At 44.5% G+C, this 26,049-nt stretch overlaps 1 protein-coding gene across 1 annotated transcript in view; it reads left to right on the forward strand.

Moving 5' to 3' along the window:
* FNTB (farnesyltransferase, CAAX box, beta) overlaps positions 1-25,831 on the forward strand; it is a 28,846-nt gene extending 3,015 nt beyond the window's left edge. The window contains exons 2-12 of the mRNA XM_063288994.1: positions 2,912-2,976; positions 5,635-5,707; positions 6,436-6,527; positions 9,143-9,289; positions 10,728-10,811; positions 12,252-12,338; positions 12,499-12,628; positions 20,685-20,817; positions 21,877-21,988; positions 22,817-22,931; positions 24,856-25,831. Coding sequence (XP_063145064.1) covers positions 2,912-2,976; positions 5,635-5,707; positions 6,436-6,527; positions 9,143-9,289; positions 10,728-10,811; positions 12,252-12,338; positions 12,499-12,628; positions 20,685-20,817; positions 21,877-21,988; positions 22,817-22,931; positions 24,856-24,963 — 1,146 coding nt within the window. The 3' untranslated portion in view covers positions 24,964-25,831. The remainder of the gene's footprint in view (positions 1-2,911; positions 2,977-5,634; positions 5,708-6,435; positions 6,528-9,142; positions 9,290-10,727; positions 10,812-12,251; positions 12,339-12,498; positions 12,629-20,684; positions 20,818-21,876; positions 21,989-22,816; positions 22,932-24,855) is intronic.
* The last annotated feature ends 218 nt before the right edge of the window (positions 25,832-26,049 follow it).

Here is a 26,049-nt window from a genome sequence, read left to right on the forward strand (position 1 = left end):
GGGGCAGAAAAGACCTGTAACGCCTGGGCTGGGCTGCTCTTCAGTGCTGATGAGTGAGCTTAGCTTTCAGCAACCTAGCACCACCAGATGCTTTGGAACTGCAAAGCAGGAACGCAGTCCGTACAGACCATGGAACCACCAGGCTGAGCAAAGGTGTACTAGAGAGACAGTCAGTTTAACTCGATGTGAATGGGCTTATGCTTTTTAAGTAAGAAGTATGTTAAGAACCTGAGTTGGTAGATCTGATTCCTAGTATTATTTCGGTATTAACCCCAAGGGAAGAAGTCCCTGAATTTAAGATGATTCTCCCCACAAAAACAAAAAGATTAGAGAGCAAACATTGTATGCTTACCATATTTTCTGCAAATTTAAAATTATTCTGCCATTTAAAAGATCATGATCTCAACCCTAGAATCTGCATTCATAAGGAAAATCTGAAATTGAGAGAAAACCAAGCATCTTTCTTACATACTTGAAGAGAGGCATGTTAAGTCAGGATACACACAGCTGTCAAAACAGTTCTGCATATCCAGTGTGTTTGGATTCCATGGCCTACAGCTGAGTTTAGCTGCTCTTGTTGCCTTTTTCTAAAGGCAGAATAACTACAATTACAACTGGATTTGAGATTTGTTGTTAGAAGCCCAAGGTATCTCTGGGGTAGAATCACTGCTCATCATTCCAGAAGATTGTTCCGTGGGAGAAGAGAATACTTTTTTAAAATTTAAGACAAGGGAATACTACAAGGCAAACCAGCAGAAAAATGTCAATCTCTGCTTTGTTAATTGCACTCAAGACCAGTTGTAGAATGCAGGTAAGAATGCAATTTGAGCTTTCTGTCTTCCTCCTAAGCAATCCCAGAAGATCCATTGCTTGAACTGGCCACAGACACTCACAGATATCTTCGCTGGTTTTGACTTTTGCCTAATCTGTGTTCGGGAAAGCAAGGCTGGCTATTGTTTTAAGCAAATGAAAATTGGGACGCACATATCCGTCCATGGCTTTTGTATCTCCTAATTGTGAAGACTTTCATTATCTATTCCATCCAAGTTTTGAATTATGTCTTTTCTCTCCTGTCCATCTACCATTTCTATAGTCAGGTCAGTCAGTCATAGAGTGTAATGGACAGAAGGAACTGTCCTGAGGGATAGGAAGAAGAGCTGCAACCAAGACAATGGTCAGATAAAAGAAACCTGAGTCCAGGGCAGAAATGTAATTTGAAGAAGTGTGTCAGGCACAACTCTCCCAAGTTCTCACAAAGATAAAGGGAAGGGGGGAATGGGGTGCATTCAGACTTGCAAGATTCTGTTACTATAATCTTACAGTAAAGGTAGGGTTAGCTTTTCTGTCTTTGGTTTCTAAGTTTGGTCTGCCTTGGAGGGCTGACATCGAGTTTCCCTGCTCTACCCCTTCTTTCCCATCTAAGAGAACTTAGGTCCCAATGTGCAGCACTCTTTAATAGAAGCTTTGCAGATGTTTTGTTTTACCACTCACTAAGAACCAGAACTACAAAATTTTAGAAGAATTCTGGAGCCCTGTGGTAGAATATAAATAACATGTTGCCTTGGTTGTTCATCTCATTTTCTCTTTTATGCTCTAGATTTTAATTTTAGTGATCACCTACCCTAAGGTGCTTCTCACCATCATTACAGCCAGCATCTGATTCAGTGATGTATGGTATAATGTTAACTACCATGTTGATGGGATGCCAGCAACTAAGCCAAAGCTTAGCTTGGTAGAGGCAAGAAAGACTGTGGCAAATTGGTGCTCTGGGGCCGCTTTAGTTTGCCATGGAAAGACTGGTTTGCAAGTTCGCTCTGTTGAACAGTCAACAATATAATAGAAATCCAGAAAACTGAATTTCTCTGCCCCTGTCAGGTCACTGGAGATAGAAACCACACTGAGATGGTATTCCAACTCTAGTTCTTTATTGCTCCTATCCTACAGACAGAATCTTGCCAAACTGAGGCTACTGCACCAAGCTAAAGGAAAAAACCCAAAGGGGCCCTACGGAGGGGCTAACTTGAACCTCTTAGCCTTCCCAGCCACCGGGTCTGGGCTGTGACGTTGTCTATCATTCTGGAATGCTCTCTCCCCCTGGGAACCAGCACCCTTGCTAGAATCCACCACATCACCCCCTCCTTCAGGAACACACTCCATCACAGCCCCCCCCCTTTTTTAAATGAAAACTTTATTCAATTTCAACGTATATAGTTAAAATACAGTGTAACATACATAGGAGAGCAAGATAGTATATCTGTAGAACAAAGAAGAAACTATCAAAACGAAGAAACGAAAGATGGTTTCCAGTTTCTCCAATTCAAATCTAAATACAGCTGGAGATAAAATTTCTTACCCGTACAGGCTGCATTTTTTTTGTGTTTGGAGAATCATTTATTCTACTGGAGAATATTCTTCAGTTAATGTTGCTTGCTGCTGTCAATGTTACTATTAATATTTGCAATATATTATGCCATAATATTCAGGTAAAACATATGCTATGTAGCAAGATTTTAGCGCACATAAAGAATTCGCTGCTGGCATTTTCTCTGCTGTTACGTTCCACTGTGGAGATGGGACAACATAGGGTTCCTCAAATGGTTTGATCCTAGCAGTATTCATTCAAGGTTGTGGAATGCCATGCTGACACCACCACAGGGCATCAGCATGGAAAGTGGAGATGTGCTTGGAGTACAAAAGACTCGGTGCATTCACAACCATTATAGCACTTTTGCTCATGACATGCTATGCTATGGCGTATCATATCATTTTATTGCAGTGTGATGGCTGGTCTCCTTTAGAGCTCACTCTGTGCATGTTAGAAGATTTTACATTAAAAAATAGCGTGCTAATTACAGTGCTTTCTTCTTCCCTGTTTTCTGTGGCTCTTCTTTGTCCCCTTGGCTTGCTGCAGACGAAAGTGGAGGATATTGTTCAAGAAGTTTTTGATGTTTACAAGAGAAATCATCATGACACTCAGTAAGTTACTGTACTCATGCTCTTTTTCTTCTGTATACAATTAAAAAAAACAACCCTAAACGGTTAAGGACTTTGGATCTTGAATTGTGCTGGCTTGCTTATCTGTTTAGAGGGATTTTCTCCTTTCATAGCAGCTTCCTGCTCTTAATTTCATATCTGCAAGTTATCTCCCAACCCTACACAGGCCCTTGTGGAGGAAGATGCAAGTGGGGCAACAGTGGGGACAGGTGGGAAAGTTTTTCTTTTGTTTACTTATCTAAATATTCATGCATATGTAAGCATATACAGCTGTGATGCCCATTTGTGGAATATTATGTGGAGTTCCATTCATTTCATTTTAGATGAACATCATGAAGTCACCCCTGTTGTTTTTGCGCTGGACAAAAATCTGCTGCTGTTCTGAATAGGAGCTTTTCTTCCAGTGCAAATGACAGAGGGGGAGGGAGGAAGCCCTACTCCAGAGCTTTCCCTCAGCATCTCTACCTCCTCCTCACTGCTGTTACTTATTCTTTTTAAACCTTTACATAATTAGCAATTGTGGCTTAGCCAAAAAGCTCCCCTCCCCCCCCTGCCCCAAAGAAACAGACAGGATAAAAGCCTTGTGATATCATGCTCTTCACTGACTTTTTTTAGTCGTCATGGGTTTACACATGTATATACTTTCTAATTTGTATCTCTCATTTATCTTTTGGTCTTTATCTATTCTTCTTTGAAGTCTTCGTTCTGTAGGAATCTGCTTTCTAGAAGAACCTTGCCTGCTCCCCAACCTTATTTTGACCCACCCTTCAGTGACCTAAATTCATGTGCCTCTTTAATCCACATATGTTCACCTTGGCTGGTTTATAGTGACCCTTCTTCCATTTTAATTTTCTTCTCCCAAAGGTTTCTTGATTTTAGAGTATACTGTTGTTAGCCTGTTTTAAAATGTTCTACACTGGCTACTTATTTTAGATGTTTTGTAATAAGCAACAGCAATCAACCACTGTTAATCATTAAAACTGCAATAAAATGGCCAGAGATAGAAATTATTTTGTTAGCCTTCAGGATTATCCAGCAGAAACTGACCAGCACTATGACACCAATGATTTTGCTGGTGCACTGCACTATTAATTTATGGCAGGATTCTCAAACTTTACAGTGGCAAGACTCCTTACACAATAAATGCATGTGAGACACCTCTCCCTTCATACAGGAAGTGAACAAGTTCATTAGGGGTTGGGTTGGGCAAGAAATAAATATGCCACCTAGTAAAAGGTACGTAACTTTCATCCTATTTTCTTGACAAGCTTACTTTGCTGAGCACTACAGGTAGATTGGTCATCTTTAGCTTTTCTCTTACCACCCAACAAACCCTTTTTCAAAGCTTGATATTTAAAATCATGAATGAAAGTACTGAACTTTAAGTGTGCTTCCATAGATACTCCAGAGACAAAGGCTATAGTGCAATAGGCCACACTGGAAGTTGGCAGGAAATAATCTCTTAACTGTAGTGCTGTTATGATTAAGCGGTGGTTTTGACAAATGACTAGACCCATCAATTTAGCCATTTCTTGGCTATAGTATTCAGGGCCACAGTATGTGAAGGTCAGTACTCTAGATAACCTTTGAAGGAGGGTTAGGCAAATGCCAGTGGATTCAAGCTATAGTAATTATGATTGGCACTTCTATGTTCACTGCCCCTCTCTTCACTGGGTACTGAGGGGATAGCTACTAGCTCCACACATCTCCTAAGTTTTCAGGAATAACAAATGCTGTTAAAGATCAAGACAGCCCAGTGAAGTCCTCATGCTGCATGGCAAACTCCCCTTGGGAAAACGGACAGGATTTCCAAAGTGTTCTTATCTTGGGAAGTGCCTTTCAAAAGAAAGGAAAAATGGAATCGGTGACAGCAAAGACCTTCTGTGCATCTAAACTGGAGGTCAAGAGGGTGACACCTACAGTATTTATAATAATAATAATAAAAAACAGTATTTTCGAATATAAAAATAGCTTATATCTCACAAGAAGTCTTCTAATGCAAGATGTTGCAAGACTTAAATTTTAAAGCATCGAAACTATACTTGTAATTGTGCAGTGGTCCTAATAACCTGAGGAGGTTGCTTCCTCTAGGTCTGAGCAGTTGTTTGGATGCTGCCCAGAGTGCTGCATTATATGGACCTTGGTTTGATCTAACATAGCATTAAGTGTATTGTGACTACATTTGCACATAACGACCAGTCATTTTATGGCTAACTGATGACTGAACAGTGCAGTAGTACATGCTGTTCAGATTGGATCTGCTGGCTTCTTCCTCAAGAGAGTGCAGCTAACAAACATGGTTAACTATCAGAGGCCAGACTTATTCCAGTAAGAATAAGACCAAATTCCTGATTTACATAAACCAGAACTAGTTTTGCTTGTTTGTGGAAAGATACAGCTACCTGTATATTGGTAAGCCAGAATTCATTTTGTGGGAATTGGCCTGGTAGTTGCTCAAGGAGTGTCTGTGCTCAGATCATAAATATGAACATGTCACATTTCATGTATACACAGAGACTTATATATGGAAAATACAGGTTATTATTTGTCCTTTTAATTAGCTGAATGACAAGCAAGTCTGTTCATCGCTCAGATGTTATTCTGAAACTTTGCTAAATTGTATATGTTTTGGTCAATCAGGTATGTTTTGCAACGAGAGAAACATTTCCACTACTTGAAGAGAGGACTGAGACAATTGACAGATGCCTATGAGGTAATTTCTGCCATCTGAACCAAATGTATACTTTTTTCTTACTGATTATGTTTCCAAATCAAATCAAATCAAATCTTTATTATGGTCATAGACCAGCATAGATTATGTTTCCAGTTTGTTGGTTTCTAATCATAGGCTACCATGTGGTTTTGGACACAGGGTACTATGACCTTGGCATTTTTCTTGCTTGTTTTTCTTCTGCTTCTGCCTTTACTGTTTCTCAGGAACCTGAATATTAGATGGGCTAGAGAAAGACTAATTGAGTCCTGCTGGCTGGCCTTGTTATGCTTGTTCTGTGCTGGCCCCTTCAGTTGGAGGACCAAATCCCTCTAGGATTCCAAGCTTTATTGCAGCTTAGGACTGTTGCTCCCAGAAAGCCCATGAGAGCTAGGAATTCTGGGAGTTGCAGTCTCAGCACATCTGTAAGGCACCAAACTGGGGGAAGGCTCTGTGGATTAGTTACTTGTATTTTTTGCTTTGTCCAGACAGTAATAAAAAGAGAGGTTAGCGGGAGGTTAATAGTGAACAAATCACAATGTTGTTATTTTTTTTTAATATTGTGGAAATCCTCCTAAGTTCAGGTTTTTTCTCCTCTTAGACAGGCTGTTTGCTTTTCAGTACTTCTGTTCTGATTAGTCTCCTGCACAAAGTAGTCCCCCCGCTTTGAGGCAAATGTAGCGCTGCTTGTTGCGTCAGAGCTGAATGGCTGTAATTACCTTCTTTTGTAGTGTCTGGACGCCAGCCGCCCATGGCTGTGCTATTGGATTCTGCACAGTCTGGAACTCTTGGGGGAACCAATCCCAGATTCGGTGGCATCGGAGTAAGTTTGGTCTCATCAGATATACTCTTCCTTTAGCATATATGGTGACTTACTCAGGAATTGCACAATGTACAATATGGGATGTAGGTGCAGGAGATAAGATAACTCCTCCTAGCTTGAAGATTCACTTCCTTAAAAGTTTCCAGTCCTCATTTGAGATTTAAAAAAAATACTGCAGTTAACCTCTGCTGTAGAAATTAAGAGAATTTTGATCAGGGCTTTGGATTCTGTGCCTCCATAATTTTGTGCTTTCCCAACAAGCTACTCAACAGAGTTACCTAGATTAAAATTCGAAAGAGTCTGATGGCACCTTTTCTGACTAACCAATTGTATTAAAAGGCATAAGCTTTCATGAGCTGCAGTTCAGTTCATCAGATGAATAAAGTGGCTAGTCTGAAGTAGGATTTAAATTGGGGTGAGGTGTTGGGGGTGGAAAAGACAGGGTGGTTACGCAGAAGCAGGTACATGTGGGACAGATTACTAGTACCTTATCAGTCAACAATTGTATTAAAGTTAAAACTCAAAGTTCACATAGGAGAAATAACTGGTAAGTGTAATGTGAGGTGAATTCCTGCACCACTTTCTAAGGTAAAAACTACATTTAAAACTTCTGCTGCAAAAAATGACTATGGAAATGGATTTTCTGAAATCTTCATCAGTTATGCAGAACATGTGGCTTTTTGAGTTAACATCCCATTGTCCATGCATGACGTGTCTGGTTTTTTAAAACACAGCAGTGCATTGTCCCATTCATCTTGCTCCAACAACAGCGTCTTAATAATTTGTTCTTGAGTAGAAGCTTTTAGTACTTTTTGTGATCAGTCCAGATAATGGTGGTGGCAAGAGCTGTCATGAGAGGGGAGGTGATGGGGAGAGCAGATCTGGAAGGTGTGGAGAAGCACAACAAGTACTGTTTTTTCCCATAGGCAGCTCTCAGATGTAGCACATTTCTGACAAAAGTTCTGCAGTTTATGAGGAGAAAAGGGAGAAACAACCTGAGTTGTCCTTTGGAGACGTGGGGCCATTTCTCATATTTTGTGCTGTTTTAAAAGTATTGCAGCCCCACAGGCTTCTTACCAAATATAGCAAAAATACAATTGTTGAGCTGATAATGACTCCCTGCCGCAAGTCCAAAGCAAGGAGGCGAAATTTTCTCATTTGAATGGCGGATTGTTCAGTCCACTTCATGCAGATGAAAGTCTGCTTGCGTGACAAGGCTTTCTTCTCTCCTTCCCCTAGCCCTTCCCTAACCTGCCCTGGAGGGTACCCCAATCATTTGGGACACATTTTGAGGTTGCTTGAGCTGCAGGGAGATGGGAGACATTTCCCCTCCCTCGGTTCTGCTAACATGATCAGTCCCATCATCAGTTCATTGGAATCCTTTGGCAGTACTCTATTCCTGAATCACTGATACACAGGAAAACTGATAAGAACCATGAATTTAAAAGGTAAAGATGCTGTTGAGTTGTGTTTGACTTCTGGAGACTGTAATCCTGCCGTTTCCTTGGCAGTGTTATAGAAGTGGTTTTCCACTGCCTTCTCTGGGATGCATTTTTCAATTTCTCAATCTGGCAGTAGCCCTGGAATTCTCTGGTCGTTCCCCCCCCCACCCCTACAAGTACAACCAGGGTTAACCTGCTTAGCTTCCTAGATCAGGCATGCTTGACTAGTTACTGCAGCCTTTCAAGGCCGTGGCTGCATTTGGACAATGATTAAGCTGGTTTAATACTGTATGATGAAGATGAGTCGCTTTGAGCATGCACCTCAACTCCCTCCTTCACTGGAATTGTTTTAAAATAATTGCAACTTGTTGTGTGGCCTGAATCCGAAATTGTGGTTGATTTTTAATTTCATGAACTCTGCTAAGAAATTGGTCTATTTTGACAACCTATAATTAAGGTAGTTTAATCCATAGGATTATTCCTTTTTGAAACCTGATTAAACCAGATAAGGTTGCTATGAATAACTGAGAGAGAGTCCAAAAGTCATATCTGATCTAGCACGAAACCATAGTAGGAAGCATATGGTTAGCCAAGTAGTCTTGGTGAGAGACAACCTTTGAGCAGATGTTTTCGTTCTTGGACCACTCTGTGTGCATCTCTCCTATATGAGCTCAAGATGGTTCTTCTACATTTCTTCTCCCTGCTTTCCTGTTTCTGCAGATTTTTCTCCCCTCCTGTAGAAGGTAAAAGATTTATCCAGTTTGAAGAGAAACCAGAATGTTCCCCTCCTGATGCATTCCTGGCATCTTATCCTTCATTTGATTTTCAGGAGCAACAGTATGTGAAAGCTGCATTGCACAATTGGTGTCTCCCTTGTACTTTTTTGGATTTAACACAGTCATCTGAAAATACAGGTTCTGTGTCAGTGGAATATAGTGGCATGGGCCTGGTGTTAAAATCTGTGCTAGAATAAAAGTTATGGATTCCCCCCCCCTTTACCTTATGATGGAGATACAGGACAGGAGGGAGACATCTGGAAAAATCTTGAATTATAGCCTTGTTTTCAGAAGTGGGTATACTGGAGAGAGTAATAGCAATGCCAAAATATTGAGAAAACATAGCATTTGCTGCTTATTACAGACTACTTTGCCTTTGTCTTTCCTTGGTGTGTAGCGTATGCCAATTCCTGAGCCACTGTCAGAGCCCAAACGGAGGCTTTGGAGGAGGACCAGGCCAACACCCACATCTCGCTCCAACGTATGCAGCTGTGAATGCTCTCTGCATTATTGGCACTGAAGAGGCATACGGTGTTATCAACAGGTAAAATCATAGCTCGGAAGGGGATCCCAGGGATTGTTAGCTCCACTCTCATCCATGGTACAAGATGTCTAAAGTATCCCTGAGAGATACTGCTATAATCCCAGGCTTCCATATTTCCACTTAGTGAAGAGGAGGTGACAACTAGTAAGCTAGCAAGAAACCATTTTCTCTTACAGACTTTTCCAAAAGATGCTCTTTGGTAACTAGATCCACCCCATTACTTTCATGACTGTTGTTTACCAACCCCCCCCCCTTTTTTTTTGTATTAGACTAATTGTAGCCCAAATTGGCTCTTGAGACTTATAGGTTATGATGAACAGTGTGACACAAACAGAAAGCATGCCTCTCCACGTAGTTTAGAATTAAGCATGTGAGATCCCCACAGCAGGCAGATGCAGCACATTCAGCAGCCTGGCCAACTATCTAACTATCTGTCATTTTGTTGCTGTTAACCTTAAACAGTTGAGAGTCAGAAATGTTATTCTTTTTCAAGTTGCCAGAGATCTACTAGCTGATATACTTTTGGTCCACCTAAAAGACCAGTAGAACCACCTGGACCTATGTGGTGCCAATATATGGCCTATCCGGCACTATTTATTTCCTCCGTTGTGTTGATACAATCTCCCCAAAGTGGAGTTTGGACAAATACTGGTCAACCCTATTTGTAGGATGTTTATTTATATACACATTAAATGAACAAACTTGTCAAGCACAAGTTCACGTTAGGAACAGTTGATCTTCAAGGTGTAACTCTGAAAAGATACACATTGCACTGCTCAGAAAGGTATAAAAGGATGGTCTTTAACACAGAGGCTGGAGAAAGGAAGAGAAATAACCATTCCTATTATAACCACAATTGGGTTATACAACCAATTACCCAGGGGGTCATATGGAGAGAAAGAACGTAGGGAGCTGAACGATGTAACTGGGATTCTGAAATCATCCTCCAGGAATTCTGCAGTGGTCGAGCATCTCATTTCCCCTGTTCCCCTAGCCAGTTGCTTCTAGTTCCAAGAGTAGGATTCACTGAGTATCATGTGACTGGGTTTGGCCTTGTGATGTTTCTTATGACGTTTGATGCTTCATTCCTCAGTGCTTCGAACTGGTCTTTGTTGATACATGATAGAACAAAGAGTATATGCAAAGATTTATTACGCTCGCATGGCAGGGTAATTGTATTTTGACTGTAGGGCTTAATCCTTACATTTCAGTGTTTCAGCACATGGGGGTGAGAAGGTAGGTGCCGTGAAGGATCAAGGTATTTTGGTGGCAATGAAAAGTCTGCCTTTGGCAGACAAGGCGGGGGCCCAAGGTTCTGCAGGAGAGCCACCCAAAAAAGTGAACAAGCGTTGGTGTAGAGATTCCGAACCTTACTTGCTGCTTTGTTTTTCTCCTAATTAGGATAGATATTCCTAATGTTCTTCATCTTGATTTTCAGAGAGAAGCTTCTTGAATACCTGTATTCCCTGAAGCAGCCTGATGGCTCCTTCATCATGCACATAGGGGGAGAAGTTGATGTCCGGTATGTTGAAAAAGCAAATCAGGAGCTATTAGTTGTTAGGAGGTTTCTCCTGAAGTGCATTTAGCATTCTGCGCTGGTTTGCAATTACATGGCTAGACGTAAGGTGAGAGACTGAGGCCTTGGCTGCTGCTATACAGAAACACCTAAATAAGGGTAAACAACGCTGGCTTGCCGTGACTGTAATTCAGAGGAGTTCCATGTTTTTGTGAGAGAACAGCATACATGCTCAGGTTTTGTTTTGGTACAGCAGAGTGAAGAAAGAAAATACTTTTAAAACTGAATTGTGATTTAGGCTATTCAAGCGTAAATGAAGCTTTGTGTAAGAATATAACTTCTTTGAAATCCCCCCCCCTGCACCCATGAGATTTTGAGGGAAAGATATAAGAGAAGTCTCTCTGTCTTAATTAATACCAATATCCTCACAGTATTTTTTTGTAGTTACAGTATGAGTGTAAATTAAAGTACCAGTTCTTTGGTTAAGCCTGATGAAGGGAGGGGTGAATGTAAAGTCCAAATTTAGCTTTCTGTATAATTTCCATTCTGTTGTGCTTTAAAAAAAATATGCCCAGTTGATGATGCTTTGCTCACAGAAGACTTTTTCATTCAGCTGTCAGCAGTATGGGCAGGAAGCCAATTGTTAGTGATACCCCCTTCTCCAACAGATCCCCCACCCTACCCTCTGTTCTGAGAATTGGGGGCCTTTTTCAGAATAGAGTGGGAGGTTAGCTATGGGACAGATGGGAACCTGCCAACAATTGTCTCCTTCCTTGTGCTGCTGATGTAAGTCTTCTGTCAGCAGAGAGTCGCCATCTTTACCCCCATATCTTTCCTCCCCTCTGTACCCTAAGCAGTTTCATTGCATGTTGTCAGGATTAGTATCCTTTCAGTATATATGAGTGGTTTTGTAGTAATTGTTTCAGCCTGCTTGTAGTGGCAGTTAGGTATGTTAATTAGAATTGTTGAGCCAGCCTGAATAGCTCCAAGGTCAGCTCCAGCGCTAAGGTATTTGCAGCTGGGAGAAGAGTCTGGGAGAAGAGTCGTTAGAGGGAAACCAGCATTTAGGGAGGGGCTGATGCGGAGAGGGGCCGGTACTGGGAGATTTGTGACAGCAATTTTGCAGGCTTTCCTTAGTCTGACCTTTGCCTTGGACTGATCACCTGTATTAATAAAGAACTCTTCCTCATCCTTTGGTGGCTTGTGATTTGAGAGACTGAATTAATAACTGAGGACCAGGACCATCACACATGTATGCCTTTTCGAGACTGGAGGAATTACTCAGAGTTAGTAGTGGTTGAAGAAGAAATCACCTTCCTTGTATGAGAGTCATGGGTGTGATGTAGATAGTATAATTTAATAGAGGACCTCTTGTTCACAACAGTAAAGCCCTATTTGTTCTTTCTCCATCTATAGATTTTAAATACTCTTTTATTAAAATCTTAGGAGTGCCTATTGTGCTGCAGCAGTAGCTTTCCTTACCAACATTATTACACAGTCTCTCTTTGAAAGAACAGCAGAATGGATCGCAAGGTAAGAACATCTTAGTTTTTGGTTTGCTCCAAGTGTCACAGACTTGGACTGTTCTAACCTGCCAAGAGCAGAAAAAGTGGAAAAACAAAATGCTAGTCTTATTTGGCACCTTGGGAACAAGTATACAGCCCCTGCTTTTGTGTCTTTAATTTTGAATTAGATGTCAGAACTGGGAGGGTGGGATCGGTGGCGTCCCTGGCATGGAAGCCCATGGAGGATATACATTCTGTGGATTGGCAGCACTGGTTATTCTGAAAAATGAACATGTTTTGAATTTGAAAAGTTTATTGGTAAGTAACCATTTGTCAGTCCTGCTTATCTCTTTAATGCTATTAAAAGAAATCAAATGCGTCTGTATTACAGTTTCATAATAATTGTTATTAAAAAAAATTATCAGATGTAAAAGATAAACATGAAGTAATATAAACTGAAATTAAAGAAAGAAGAAAAAAGTAAAGTGAGAAAGTGAGAAAAGCGTAAGAGAGAAAAGCAAATAGCAACAAGAAAAATATATAAAGAAGTGATACCCGATCTCCTTTACAGCAGTTACAAGCAAACAAATCTTCACACCTCCCTCTTTAAAATTACATCATATTTCCCTTCTTCCCATTATTCAACCCTTTTAAATCAGCGAATCCATAAATCACCAGATCACTTTTTCCCATCTTCACAGTCCATTCCTCCATTGTGGGTATTTCAGTGTTTTTCCATCTTTGTGCATATAATAACCTTGTGTCAGGCTCTGCCTGCTACCCAGTAAAACACAGACGCTAGTGTAGGCTTTAGGTTCTGGTTTTATTAGAGTATAGAATGCATGCCTTAGGAAAAGCTGAGAGTGAGTGGAGTGCACCGGAACGGGATTTAAATAGCCCGCGCCAGTCAGCGCTCCACCCCTCCTTCTCCGAGTGTACCCCGAGCCCCGTTGCCGGTAGGTGAGGGGTCGAGCAGCCCCTCCTGTGCCTCGGGTGTCTCCTTAATTGTTTTTCTCCGGCCGGTGATGGGTCATTGCCGGGCGATCCAGTTCGTAAGCTTTCTGACAGCTCGGGCGTGCCTCGTGGTCGGGTGTTGTCAATTACTTCTCTTGCAACATTGTATCTCTTCCTTCTGTGCCTCTGGCTAGGATCGATACTTTGTTGCCAGCACCTGTTGCTTGCTTTTGTTAGTTGGTTGCCTTATCCCTTAATCTGCCCGGTGCTCATTTCTTTGTATTCTTATGTGAGCCGTTGTGATGTTACAAGCATCGCAACAGTGATCATGACATGCTGCCCCCCTTCAGAAAGGTTAAGCCACGGGTTTGGAAGGGTAGGTGGTGTGGTAGGTGCGGATCAGGTCGGGAGCCTGGACGTCACGGGCAGTGACCCACTCAGGGTGTGGAAAGTGTTTCCACTTCACGAGGTATTGGAGGGAGCCCCGCTGCTTCCGGGAGTCAAGCACCTCTTTTACCTCAAAGTGTTGCTGTCTGTCTATCATCACTGGTGGGGGGCGCGCGTGGGTGCCACCGGGAGGGTCACTTGCCGGCTTGAGTAAGCTGCAGTGAAATACCGGGTGCAGTCTCTTAAGATTATGGGGCAGGTCCAAGCGCACCGTGACTGGGTTCACTATTTGTGTTACCCGGAACGGTCCAATAAACTTGGGGCCCAGCTTTTTTGACGGTTGCGGCGATTTTATGAATCTGGTGGATAAATAGACCATGTCTCCCACCTGAAATGTTGGTTGCTGGTGCCGGTGTTTGTCCACTTGGGATTTGTACGCTGTTTGTGCCTCTTTAAGCGCGTCCTTGATGACCGGCCAGGAAGCTGCGATTTTCTCACCCCAGTCACAAGCGGCCACTGTTGGGGACAGAGGCTGAGGTAGTTTAGGGATGGGGATGAACTCCTGGCCCGACACCACCCCGAATGGGGTTTTTCCGGTGCTCTGGTGTATCGCGTTGTTGTATGCGACCTCTGCGAACGGGAGGAGGTCTACCCAGTCGTCTTGGTGATAGTTTATATAGGAGCGGAGGAATTGCTCCAGTGTGGCATTAAGGATCTCTGTGGATCCATCCGTCTGGGGATGCCAGGAGGTTGACAGGGCTTGCTGGGTACCTATCAGTTTCAAAAAAGCCCGCCAAAACCTCGAGGTAAATTGTGTGCCCCTATCGGTCACCAAGCAGGAGGGGCAGCCGTGTAGGCGGTACACGTGAACTAGGAACAGTTTCGCCAGCTGTTGGGCTGACGGGATCGAGGTGCAGGGGATAAAATGCGCTTGTTTTGAAAAGTAGTCTTTTACCACCCAAATGACCGTTTTCTTTTGGCTGGGCGGTAAGTCGACTATGAAGTCCATTGAGATTTCATCCCAAGGGCGGGAGGGTTCAGCCACGGGTTGCAGCAGCCCCTGGGGTTTGCCAGCCGGTCGCTTGGCCATAGCGCACACTGGGCAGGACGCCACATACGTCTTGACGTCTTTCCTCAGCGAGGGCCACCAAAATTGCCTCCGAGTCAGGTGTAGGGTGTTCAAGAACCCGAAATGACCAGCCTGTTTGCTGTCATGCAATCTGTTGAGGATCGCCTGCTGTTGTGAGTCGGGTACATATAGCCTTCCTTCCGCCCATGCGAGATCCTGGAACATGGTGACCTTGCCGGGGTTGGCGAGGAGCCAGGGGTCAGTTTTCGATGCCGTTATGAAGTCTGCCCGTAGCCCACCTGGTATTTGACGTTGTCTGCGTCTGGGGGCGGGTGGCGTTGTATTTTTTTGTGAGGGGGGGCCAGGCTGTCCCCGAGCGCGAGCCCGGATGACCGCTGCCATACCCAGCTGGGAGTCGGAAAGTACCGTCCCTACGATGTCGGAGATAGGCTCCGCGTCCTGGGGTAGTCGGGAGAGTGCATCTGCCAGGAAGTTCTTTTTGCCTGGTATGAACTTCAGTTGGAAGTTGAACCGGCTGAAGAACTGTGCCCAGCGTATTTGTTTGGGGCTGAGGCGTCGGGGCGTACGGAGCGCCTCGAGGTTGCGGTGGTCTGTCCAGACCTCAAACGGGCAAGTCGTCCCTTCCAAAAGGTGACGCCAAGCCTCCAGTGCTGCTTTAACCGCAAACGCCTCCTTCTCCCATACGTGCCGCCTCTCAGTCTCCGAGAATTTCCTTGAGAGGTAGGCGCATGGCTTAAGGATTCCTGCGGAGTCCTTTTGCAGTAGGATGGCGCCTATTGAAAAGTCAGAGGCGTCCACCTGCACCACAAAAGGTCGTTCGAGGTCTGGGTGAGCTAGGATTGGCTCCGCTGTGAACAGTGCTTTCAGCCTGTCAAACACAGTTTGACAGGCGGGAGTCCAACTAAGTATGGCCCCCGGGTTTTTAACCTTGCGCGTCTCCCCGACACCCTTGGTCTTAAGTAGATCGGTTAATGGTAGGGCTATTTCCGCGAACCCCCTCGCGAAGGACCTATAGAAATTCGCAAACCCAAGGAAGCTTTGAAGCTGGCGCCTGGTGCGTGGGCGTTCCCAGCTCAAAACTGCCTGGACCTTCGCGGGGTCCATTTCTACGCCTTTGTCAGAGATTCTGTACCCTAGGTAGTCCAAGCGCGATTTGTGGAATTTGCACTTGGACAGCTTAGCGTAGAGTTTGGCTTTTCGTAGTTTAGTGAGGACTTGCCTCACCAACCTTTCGTGTTCCCTCTGCGTCCTCGTGTAGATGAGGACATCATCCAGGTACACCAGCACGCCCTTGAATAGGTGTTCATGCAGCACCTCGTTTATGAGTTGCATGAAGACCCCCGGAGCCCCCGCAAGGCCAAATGGCAGTACCTTATATTGGAAGGAGCCCATGGGACAGTTGAATGCCGTTTTCCACTCGTCCCCTTCCCTGATGTGGATTCTGTAATATGCTTCGCGGAGGTTGAGTTTGGAAAACACCCTACCCTTTGACAGATGTGCTAGCATGTCCTTTACGAGGGGTAGTGGGTATTTATTGGATAGGGAAGCGGAATTTAATCTGCGGTAATCGGTGCATAGTCTTAGGGTGCTGTCCTTCTTTTCTCGAAATAGGATGGGTGCTCCAACCGGCGAGTTCGCTGGTTCTTTGAAGCCCCTGGAAAGGTTTTTATCCAAGAATTCCCGCAGCGCCGCTAATTCTCTCTGGGTCATGGGGTAGATCTTGGGCTTGGGTAATGGGACGTCTGGGAGCAGTTCAATTTTGCAGTCCGTCTTGCTGTGGGGGGGTAATTGGTCCGCTTCCTCTTCTCCGAAGACATCTGCAAAGTCTGCATATTGCTCTGGCAGTCCTTCTGGGGGGGGGTCGTTGTTGTGGACGATGGCTTCTGCCCTCCCCACTGTTGGAGTAGATGGTTTGTCCAGTGTCGGTGCCTGGTAGACCCCGTCTTTGAACTTGATGGAGCGTCCTCCAGTCGATGTGTGGGTTATTGCGTGTTAGCCATGGGATCCCCAACACTATTATGGGTTTCCCTATCTGGGTCACCACGAAGTTTATTGATTCCTTGTGGGTGCCCATTGTCAGGGTGACCATTTCGGTCCTCTGGGTGGCCGGTCTCCCCCCCGCTGTAGAACCGTCTAGTTGGTGGAACGCCAGCGGTTTAGGGAGGGGAGCACAGGGCAGTTTGAGTGCGGTGACAATGTCTGGGTGGATCAGATTTCTGGAGCACCCAGAATCCACCATAGCTTCGGCCGCAATGACTCTGGGGCCGTAAGCAAGTTTGATTGTCCCTGCCAGGATGGAGCAGTCGTCACTCACCCTGGGGTTGTTGCACCCCTTCTTCACCACCTGCCCAGTGGCGCTGCTTAGAGCAGGTGGGGAGCGTTTCCCGCCGGCTGTTCTTGGGCATCGATCGCGTCCCCTGCGAGCTAGGTGTCCACATCCTCGTCCGGGGTTGCTAACGCTCCTGTCAGCCGTCTGGGGGGGGCGGTTGGATGGTTTGCACGGCGTCTTCGGTGTGGGTCTGGGCGGGCGATCCGTTGCTCTGTTCGTGAAGCAATCTGCCGCTCGGCCCGTTTTCCTGCACTTGGTGCACTGTCTGCGGGCAAGCCTCCGTTGTTGGTCTGCGTGCCAGGTTGGCCCCGTCTGTGGGACTGGTCCTCTTGTGCTGGGCAGGATTTTGTCTTCTGCGGTTGCGAGCAGGAATGTGCGCTGCGCGTGCTCTGCTTTGCCGGCTAGAGAAATCCACCCGTGAAGGGAGGCTGGGTCGTCCCTGTAGAGTGCCCATTGGAGCACCTCCTGGTTGAGGCCATGCTTGAACATGTTGATGAGGGTGGCCTCCGACTATTCTGTGATTTTACCCGCGAGGACCTTGAATTCGAGGGTGTAGTCGGCCACCGTTCTCTTGCCCTGCCGCAGTGCTAGGAGTGTGCACTTTGCCCTTTCCTTCGCTAGGGGGTCCTCAAAGTAATGTTTCAGCTCGGCGAGGAAGTCATGGAAGTTGGTCAAAGCTGGGGCTCCGGACTCGTACATCTGTACGTACCAGTCCACAGCCCTATCCTGGAGTCTGGTGGCCACCGCCGAGATTTTGGCGGCTTCTGTGTTGAAGTAATGGCCGTATTGGGCCATGTAGTCCCTTGCGTTAGTTAAAAAGGACAGTTTCGTGGGGTTCCTGTCAAATTGCACGGTGAAGTCTTTTGCGAACCTCCTGTGTTGCGGGTCCCCAACCCGTGGGTGTTGAAGGATGGCTCCCACTGGCCTGGGGGCGTGAATCTCTGCGGTAGAGTCTCGAGCTTGGCCCCTCCCGCTTGGGGTTGTAGATGGGGTGGGTATGTCGCCCCGGTCCCCTCTTACCCCGTGTTGCCTCAGTCTTGGAGCGCTCGCTGACGATTGTTGCTAGGGACTGGAGCATGTGTTCCAGGTCTCGTACCTTGGCTTTCAGGGTCGTGTCCTCATCTGCCGCTGGCGGGGACAGGAGCAGGTGCTCAAGGTATCGTACTCTGGCTTCTAGAGCCGTGACCCTGTCTGGCGTGCCCTGGTCGTCTGACGTCGGTGCTGCCAGATGCTGTCCGGTACGTAGTCTTGCGCCTTCCTGCTCAGGCGTTTCGGGGTAGCGGAGCCTCCAGCTGGGGTAGGGTGTTCCTGTCCGGGATCCTGCTCCGTCGGCCCAAGCGAGGAGTTGTTGGTCCCCGACCTCGTCTTCCGTCGGGGTTCTCCCGTCTGGGTTGGGGCTCCAGGTCTGGAACTGGGGAGCGGTGTGGGCAGGGAGGGTGTCCACGTCTCCTGTGGGGTGTGCCGCCTCCAGCCGCCGTTGGGTCGCCTCTGCCTCTTGTGGGCTGTCCTTCACGCCTCTGGTGCGAAGTGCTGGCTCCATCACTGTCCCTGATTCTGTTTCTCGCCAGTTGGTCTCTCCCGCGGAAAAAAATTTCGTCCGGTGGAGCTTGGCGTTTTTTGGTTTGGTGACTCTCAGCTTTATGTCAAGCTCTGCCTGCTACCCAGTAAAACACAGACGCTAGTGTAGGCTTTAGGTTCTGGTTTTATTAGAGTATAGAATGCATGCCTTAGGAAAAGCTGAGAGTGAGTGGAGCGCGCCAGAACGGGATTTAAATAGCCCACGCCAGTCAGCGCTCCACCCCTCCTTCTCTGAGTGTACCCCGAGCCCCGTTGCCGGTAGGTGAGGGGTCGAGCAGCCCCTCCTGTGCCTCGGGTGTCTCCTTAATTGTTTTTCTCTGGCCAGTGATGGGTCATTGCCGGGCGATCCAGTTCGTAAGCTTTCTGACAGCTCGGGCATGCCTCGTGGTCGGGTGTTGTCAATTACTTCTCTTGCAACATTGTATCTCTTCCTTCTGTGCCTCTGGCTAGGATCGATACTTTGTTGCCAGCACCTGTTGCTTGCTTTTGTTAGTTGGTTGCCTTATCCCTTAATCCGCCCGGTGCTCATTTCTTTGTATTCTTATGTGAGCCGTTGTGATGTTACAAGCATCGCAACGGTGATCATGACACCTTGCTGCAGTCACCATATCCAAAGCCAATCTTCCATTGGTCTTTTCTAATCCTTATTGTAAACCACCCAGAGTCCCCCCTTTGGGGGGAGATGGGTGGTGGCAAAATTTAATAAATAAAAATCTAATAAATAATTGGCTGTCCATAAGTCCCAGTTTGTATTACAGTTTCAGAAATAAATGGTGTGACTAATTCATGATTAGTTCATTGCTAATGGCCATCTCCTTTAGCCCTGGCCTGCCTTTACCTTTTTTTTTTTCCTCTTTTACTGCTCCCCAAACCTAGTACTCGGACATTTCTACTATATTGCGTAATTGCATCATTGTGCTCTGCATTAAGTGTAAATATTTCTTCTGGACAAACTGTCTGACATTACTTCGTACGTCACAAACCTCTGTCTAATTCGTAACTGTGTAAAAATAATTCAGTTGAGGACCCACATTCCCAATCTCATTGCTTCAGATTTATCTAATCATCCCCGGCTTGTTCTAGCACTAGCACTGCTGGCTGTGAGGATGGGATCTGTATCCAGTATAAGATTGCTTTAGCAGAGATACCATATTACCCATTCACTGTTGTTCTTTCTTTTAGTGTAAAAGCAAAAAATAATTGTCCACAGGCTTTTCTACCAATATATCTGGAGAATCAGATTCAGACCCTGGTGATAGGCAAATGCTTGCTGTCTTGACTCTTCCAAGAATTTTCCAGTAATGTGCACTTTTGGTCCCCCTTTCTTCTGCTTTTTTCAACTCTGCCAAGCATAGTAACTTTTCTAGTCCCTCATCCACTTGCATCACATGTGCAGAATATGTGAGTTTCATGTCAGCATCTCAGTTAAAAATTTTATGCACAACTTTTGATATTTATTTATTACTGCAATTTATATTCCACTCAGTTCCAAAAAGGCTGTAAGCACCTTTCCAATATTTTTAAATATTATTTTAGATAGATATAGATAATATCATAATATAAAATATTATTGTATTATTAAACATGCAAAATAAAAAGAATAACAAAGAAAACATATCAAAACACTACAAATAGTAACAGTGAACCTTCCTGTCAATTATCACTCTGAGGAAAAACAGTCATGTCCATTACTGGGTGGAGAGGACTTGCTATACCATCATTCCCCAGTGGCTTTCATGGATAGCAACTCTACCATGTAAGAGTGGTGTTAAATAAAACTAATTTAGTAAGTTGGCTTGAGTGGTCTTTTTTTGTTTCCTTCTTTCAATTTCATGATTAAGATTTCCCATCACATTTTAGTGGCCACCTGGATATATTGTTTTGGTAAAGCTGTATTAAACTTGAAGGGGAGATAATGCATCCTGGTTGCTCAAAGACATACAGATGTCTGTGACTCTCTAAGATGGGTCCACTGTGTGTAATAGCGTCTCTGATTGCTCTGACCAAGAGTGACAGTTGCTTGCTTTCTCTGCCAGCACTGGGTTACAAGCCGTCAGATGCGTTTTGAAGGAGGGTTTCAGGGTCGTTGTAACAAGCTGGTGGATGGCTGCTACTCATTCTGGCAGGCTGGTTTACTGCCTCTCCTACATCGAGCTTTGCACGCCAAAGGTAAGTTTGAACTTTGAAACGTTGCCCATGCTTTTCCCACAACGTTTAGTCTCTTGACGTTTATTTTTTCTCTGAAGTGGACAAGTGTGCTGGAGTCCAGTGAAAGCTCAAGACTGAAGGACACAGGATAAGCCTAGCTTTTGCATTCTGATTTTGTAGCAACTGAGAAATACTCTTCTTTCAACTTAGTATTAAATTAAATTAGTATTAAATTAGTGCTAGAAAGCACATCATGAAACAGAACCCTGACTTCAAGATAGGCGAAAGATTGTAAAGACATGAAAAATGTCATGGGTGAGGATAGGAAAGGTACATTTCTAGTTCTGCCTCTTCTCTACCTGCCTCTTGCTCACTCAGTTGGGTTAATTATCTCCTTCCAGCCTTAGCAACTGGATCCTCCAGTTGTGTTGCAGCACACCACACAACTACTAGGCAGGCTGATCTATTGAGTCCCTATAATTGGAAAGGCAAGAGGACAAAAGCAGCAGCTGCCAGCAGCTGCTAAAAAAGTAGTCCTCACCTGGCAGAGTCTCCTTAAAGTTCAATAGGGTGAAAGAGGAAAACCCAGGAGTTGCCACCTTGGTTGAGGTTAAGTGAGCTGTGTTGCTTAGTCTTACACAGCACTATTCTCGCAGGCCTACAACTGACAGTTGTGAGTGTGCTATGGGGACATTTTCAACTTGGTGCCCTCCTGAAGTGTTACGCTACAGCTCCAAGCCTGGCTGGGCGTGATGAGTGTTGTAGTCCATTGTATCTGAGTAGCTTTACCCAACCTGCCTGTCTTCCAGGTATGTGGGCTTGACTCCAAAAATTCTCAGCAATGGCTGTGTTGGCTGGAAAATCTGAAGAGCTGAATTTGAAATCCTTGGATAGTATCCAGGTTTGGGAAGGGTGAATCTAGACAATGATAAGTTAGGAAATACAGTTTTCCAGCAGGGTCTTGCTATAGAACTAAACTGAGTCTACAGCTTTCCCTTCATATATTCATACTGGTGTGGTGTGCTGGGGCTATTTTCAGCTGTTTCTCTTAAGTATTCATTGATGTGTTGTTTCTCTTAGGTGACCCTGCTCTCAGTATGACACACTGGATGTTTGACCAACAAGCCCTTCAAGAGTACATCTTGTTATGTTGCCAGTGTCCTGCAGGAGGTCTTTTGGACAAACCAGGAAAGTGAGTAACTTTAGTGCCGGGTGATTCTTGACAGGCACCTTTCTTGCTATTGGAAATGACAAGGTGGAGATTATCAGAAGTCTCTGTGGGATGGCACTTAAAAGCCCTTTGTCTAACAGAGATGCTCTAAAGTGATAGGCACAGAAGAGGTTTTGGAGAGCTAGAGTTTCTGAGGAACTGGGATTAGAATCTGAATTGGGAGATCTGGGTAATCTGCATTGAAATATACAACTTCTGCACTTTTTTTGTCAAGAGTAGCAAAATTCAGCAATCCACATTAACTGTGGTGCTCTGCCTTGTGTTTGCATAAGTTGCCATAATTCTGCTCTAACTTGACAGGAGAAATAGCTCATTCCAAACTTACTGGCAACCCTGTTGAGAATTCTACTCCCAAAACTTCAGGCATTTAACTCAAACTTTAAAGACCCTGCCCCCCCGCGCCCCCGCGCCCCCCGCTTGCCTTGGGTTCCATTGTCAAGATAAATGTAGCCAGATTAATATACGTAATATAAATGCACTGGCAGCTAAAAAGATTTGAGGAATGAAAGCTAAACACTCTGAGGAGATGGAATTCCAGCACCAACCCTTCAGATCTTTCTGCCTTTCTTTAGGATACCTATAGGCTTCTGTGAGGTATTGAATGTGAGATCAAGGACCTGTGCAGAGCTTGAGTATTATTCTAGCTAGTTTTTGCCTGTTGTCTTAATTTTATGCTTATTCTGTACCCAATTTCAAAAATGACCTTCATGTAAAAGCATGCACATCTACATAGCATACAAACTCTCCAGTTTCTGGGTTGCCTCAACTGTGTGTGTGATTCCCCTCCAGGTCTCGAGATTTTTACCACACATGCTACTGCCTGAGTGGGCTGTCGATAGCACAGCATTTTGGCAGCGGAGACCTTTTACATGAAGTTGTGCTAGGAGTCCCAGAGAACCGCCTGGTAAGCTCTGTCTAAACTGGACTTGATGTGTATGCATGTACATGCCCAGGACTTGCTACATTGTCTTTACTGTAGGTCAAGTCTCCAAGCAGAGCTTTCTTAATTATAACCACATGCAGATAATAGGTACCTTGCAATAGATTAAAATCAGGTTGTTGCAATGTACTAAACCATAATGTGGCTTGTAGACCATGGCTTAGTGTTGTATGTGGACCAAACCAAGATAGCTGGCTCAGTGATGTTAAGACATATCTAGGCTTAGTGCAGGGTGGGAACTCAAACAGTATATAAACTGACGCTCTTGTAAGGCAACTTTCAGACAGCAGTGCTGCTGCCAAAGGGGATGAGGCAGGACAGGAATACTAGCGTGTCATGTGGGGCAAGTGTCTCCTCATTTCCCTTCCACAGCCATGTCTATAAGCTCAGTCCCAGCTGGCTCTACCACCAAGAATATTGAAGGTCTCACTGCTCCTGCATCAGCAGAGCCCCTGCCTCTTACATATTAGGTTAGAACAGCCTTTCTCAACCTTTTGGCCCTGGAGGAACCCTTGAAATGTTTTTCAGGCCTTGGGGAACCCCTGCACAGTCAGGCTCAAATATAGGCCAGAAGTTACAAAATTATTATTTTTGTTTCATGTGTAGGCCTGTATATATGCATTAACGGTGTTCTTAAACTGCAAATAACGAATGAAACTTAGCTCTTTAATGTGAAGTTGCCCGAATCTGAAATAATTTTTTCAATAAATTGTGATCTCCCAGGGAACCCCTAGTGACCTCTCGTGGAACCCTAGGGTGCCACGGAACCCTGGTTGAGTTCCATAAATGAAGGACCTTGCTTTTACTGAGATTAATTGAATGAATAAAGTCTATCAGAAATCTTGCATGCATTTTCCTTTCCTGGAGCAGCATCTGTTCCTTGGCAAATGTGGCAGAAGATACCACCCAGGGGACAGACAGAACCATAGGAATTAGTTTTTAACAACCAAAATCAAAACATGCATTATAAAATACATTTGGGAAATCATGCAGTGCATGCTTAATTTTACAGAGTTTGAGGCAACAGTATTTAGTGGCTGAAATGAAAGAGGAAGAAACATTTCAAAAATTTAGGATAGCTGGCCATGATGATAATGAGATAGAGAAGAGGAATTGTGTTCAAGGTGTAAATAGTTGTTGAGGCTTTGGGGCCTTCTGCATGATTTTTTTTTTTCAGGCCTTGAGCTTTCAACCATAACTTGCTAGCTGATACTGATGTGCTATATGAGGCATGTCCAATATCCCTCTAATTCTTGTCTTCTCTATTTACTGTATCCCTTGTTCATCTTGTGGAGAAACATTCCACTTGATGGTAATTCTTTGAAAAAAGAATTCTTTTGAGATATTCAGGTGCTGACTTGCTCATCCTCCACTGAGCACAGGGAGGCTTGCTTAAGGCCACCTCCAGGTTTATCCCTTCATCCTCACATAGCTGAGTTGGTAAGCAGGAAAAGGAACAATCTTCCCCATCAGCCTTACAGAAATGGCAGGTGGGCAAGCAGAGGAGTTTGCTGAGCCTTACTATTGTTGTGTAGAGGTAGGTAAGCAAGGTTTTGTTGACATAGCCACAGGAAGGTGTCGTTCCCTTAATGCTAAGCCTTGAAAATGGCCCGAGGATATTGATTCATGTAAAACTGGGCTTGACAATATGTTGTTTAGTGACCAGAGCAGAGTTGAGGAAGTTTTCTAGTGGTCCAGAACTGAGGCTTCAGAACTTGGTATAGCTCTGTGGTCAAGCCTTTATCAAGCAAAGTGAAATGTATCTGCTTACTGAATGTCCTTATATAACCTATTTAAATGTCCAGATTTGGCTGGTTTTTGTTACAGAACTGGGGACAGCCGACAGAATTGCGTTAATTCTTCTTTCATTTCCTTCATTCCCAAACAGCAGCCAACACATCCTGTCTACAACATCTCCCCTGGCAAAGTGATGCAAGCTGTGATGCACTTCCTGAAAAAGCCAGTTCCAAGTAGAGAAGAGACTTTTGCTAACTGAGCTTTTCTGCTGCCCTTAGAGACACTGTGTAGTGGATTGTCCCGGTGTTGAGCGTGTGACACTGCATATCTTCTTGGCTGAAATGGGACTGAGTCATGAAGCTAACACCCCTGGGCTCTACTTTTGTGCGTGTGTCTTTTGAGAGAGCTCTGCTAGCCATACCAAAAATTTTCAGTACTGAATAGCTGATTAGCTGTGTGATGGTGTATGGTTGGTCATGCTGGGTGCTCACTTATGCAGGAAGCCCACTCATTAAGGAGCAGCTTTGTTTTTGAAACAATGCAGCATGTTACTATCGTACGCATCTGGCATCTGGCAAAGCAGCTCTGTTGTTTCATTTGCACTATGCTAGGCATCATGGGGGTGGGGTGGGGGGGTACAGCTTCGTAATCAGCTGCGTGCTGGCTTGGCCAGAGATGGTACTTTGATCTCCTCCTCTTGCAGGCAGTCTCTTATGGGCCGTTTACACTCTCTGAGGAATTCTAAATACTTCTAGCCAGGAGATGAGATTCCCAGCTGATAAAATGAAGGATGTTAACAATCAGATGTATCAGGAGAAAGAAAACCAAGCTAGACGAAGAAGAGAAGAGTGTGCTGATCCACACTATATAGTTTTGTATCACATGTTGGAGCACACTGGGGGAATACAGTTTTGAACATTGGTACTGAAAGGTCTCTTTCTGCCTTGAGCAAAAAGAGGCAGATAGTAATACTTCGTGCAAGACTTTATTTCCCTTGCAAATTGCTTGTCTAGGGATGGGATTGATGATGTAATGTTTATGCATTTTATAAAATATATAAATATATATACTAATTCCTTTCTTATTACTTGTACAGTTGTGACTGTTAATAAAATTCTTCACAGTAAGTGTATTTTAATTCAGAAGGCTGCTTGAAAGCCCTTTTAGTAATGGACTACACATTAAGGAAAATAATTACATTTTTGTCATCTTGGGATTGTATTTTTGTCATGCATGGTAAGAACAGGCATCAGCGAATATTCCACCTATATTAAAATAATATCACCTCATAGGTGGTGGGAACATTCAGTCATCTTAGCCCTTACCTGCATTCTAGGTTAAACTG

The sequence above is a fragment of the Candoia aspera genome, chromosome 1 (genome assembly GCF_035149785.1).
Source record: "Candoia aspera isolate rCanAsp1 chromosome 1, rCanAsp1.hap2, whole genome shotgun sequence".
In the NCBI taxonomy this organism is placed as follows: Eukaryota; Metazoa; Chordata; class Lepidosauria; order Squamata; family Boidae; genus Candoia; species Candoia aspera.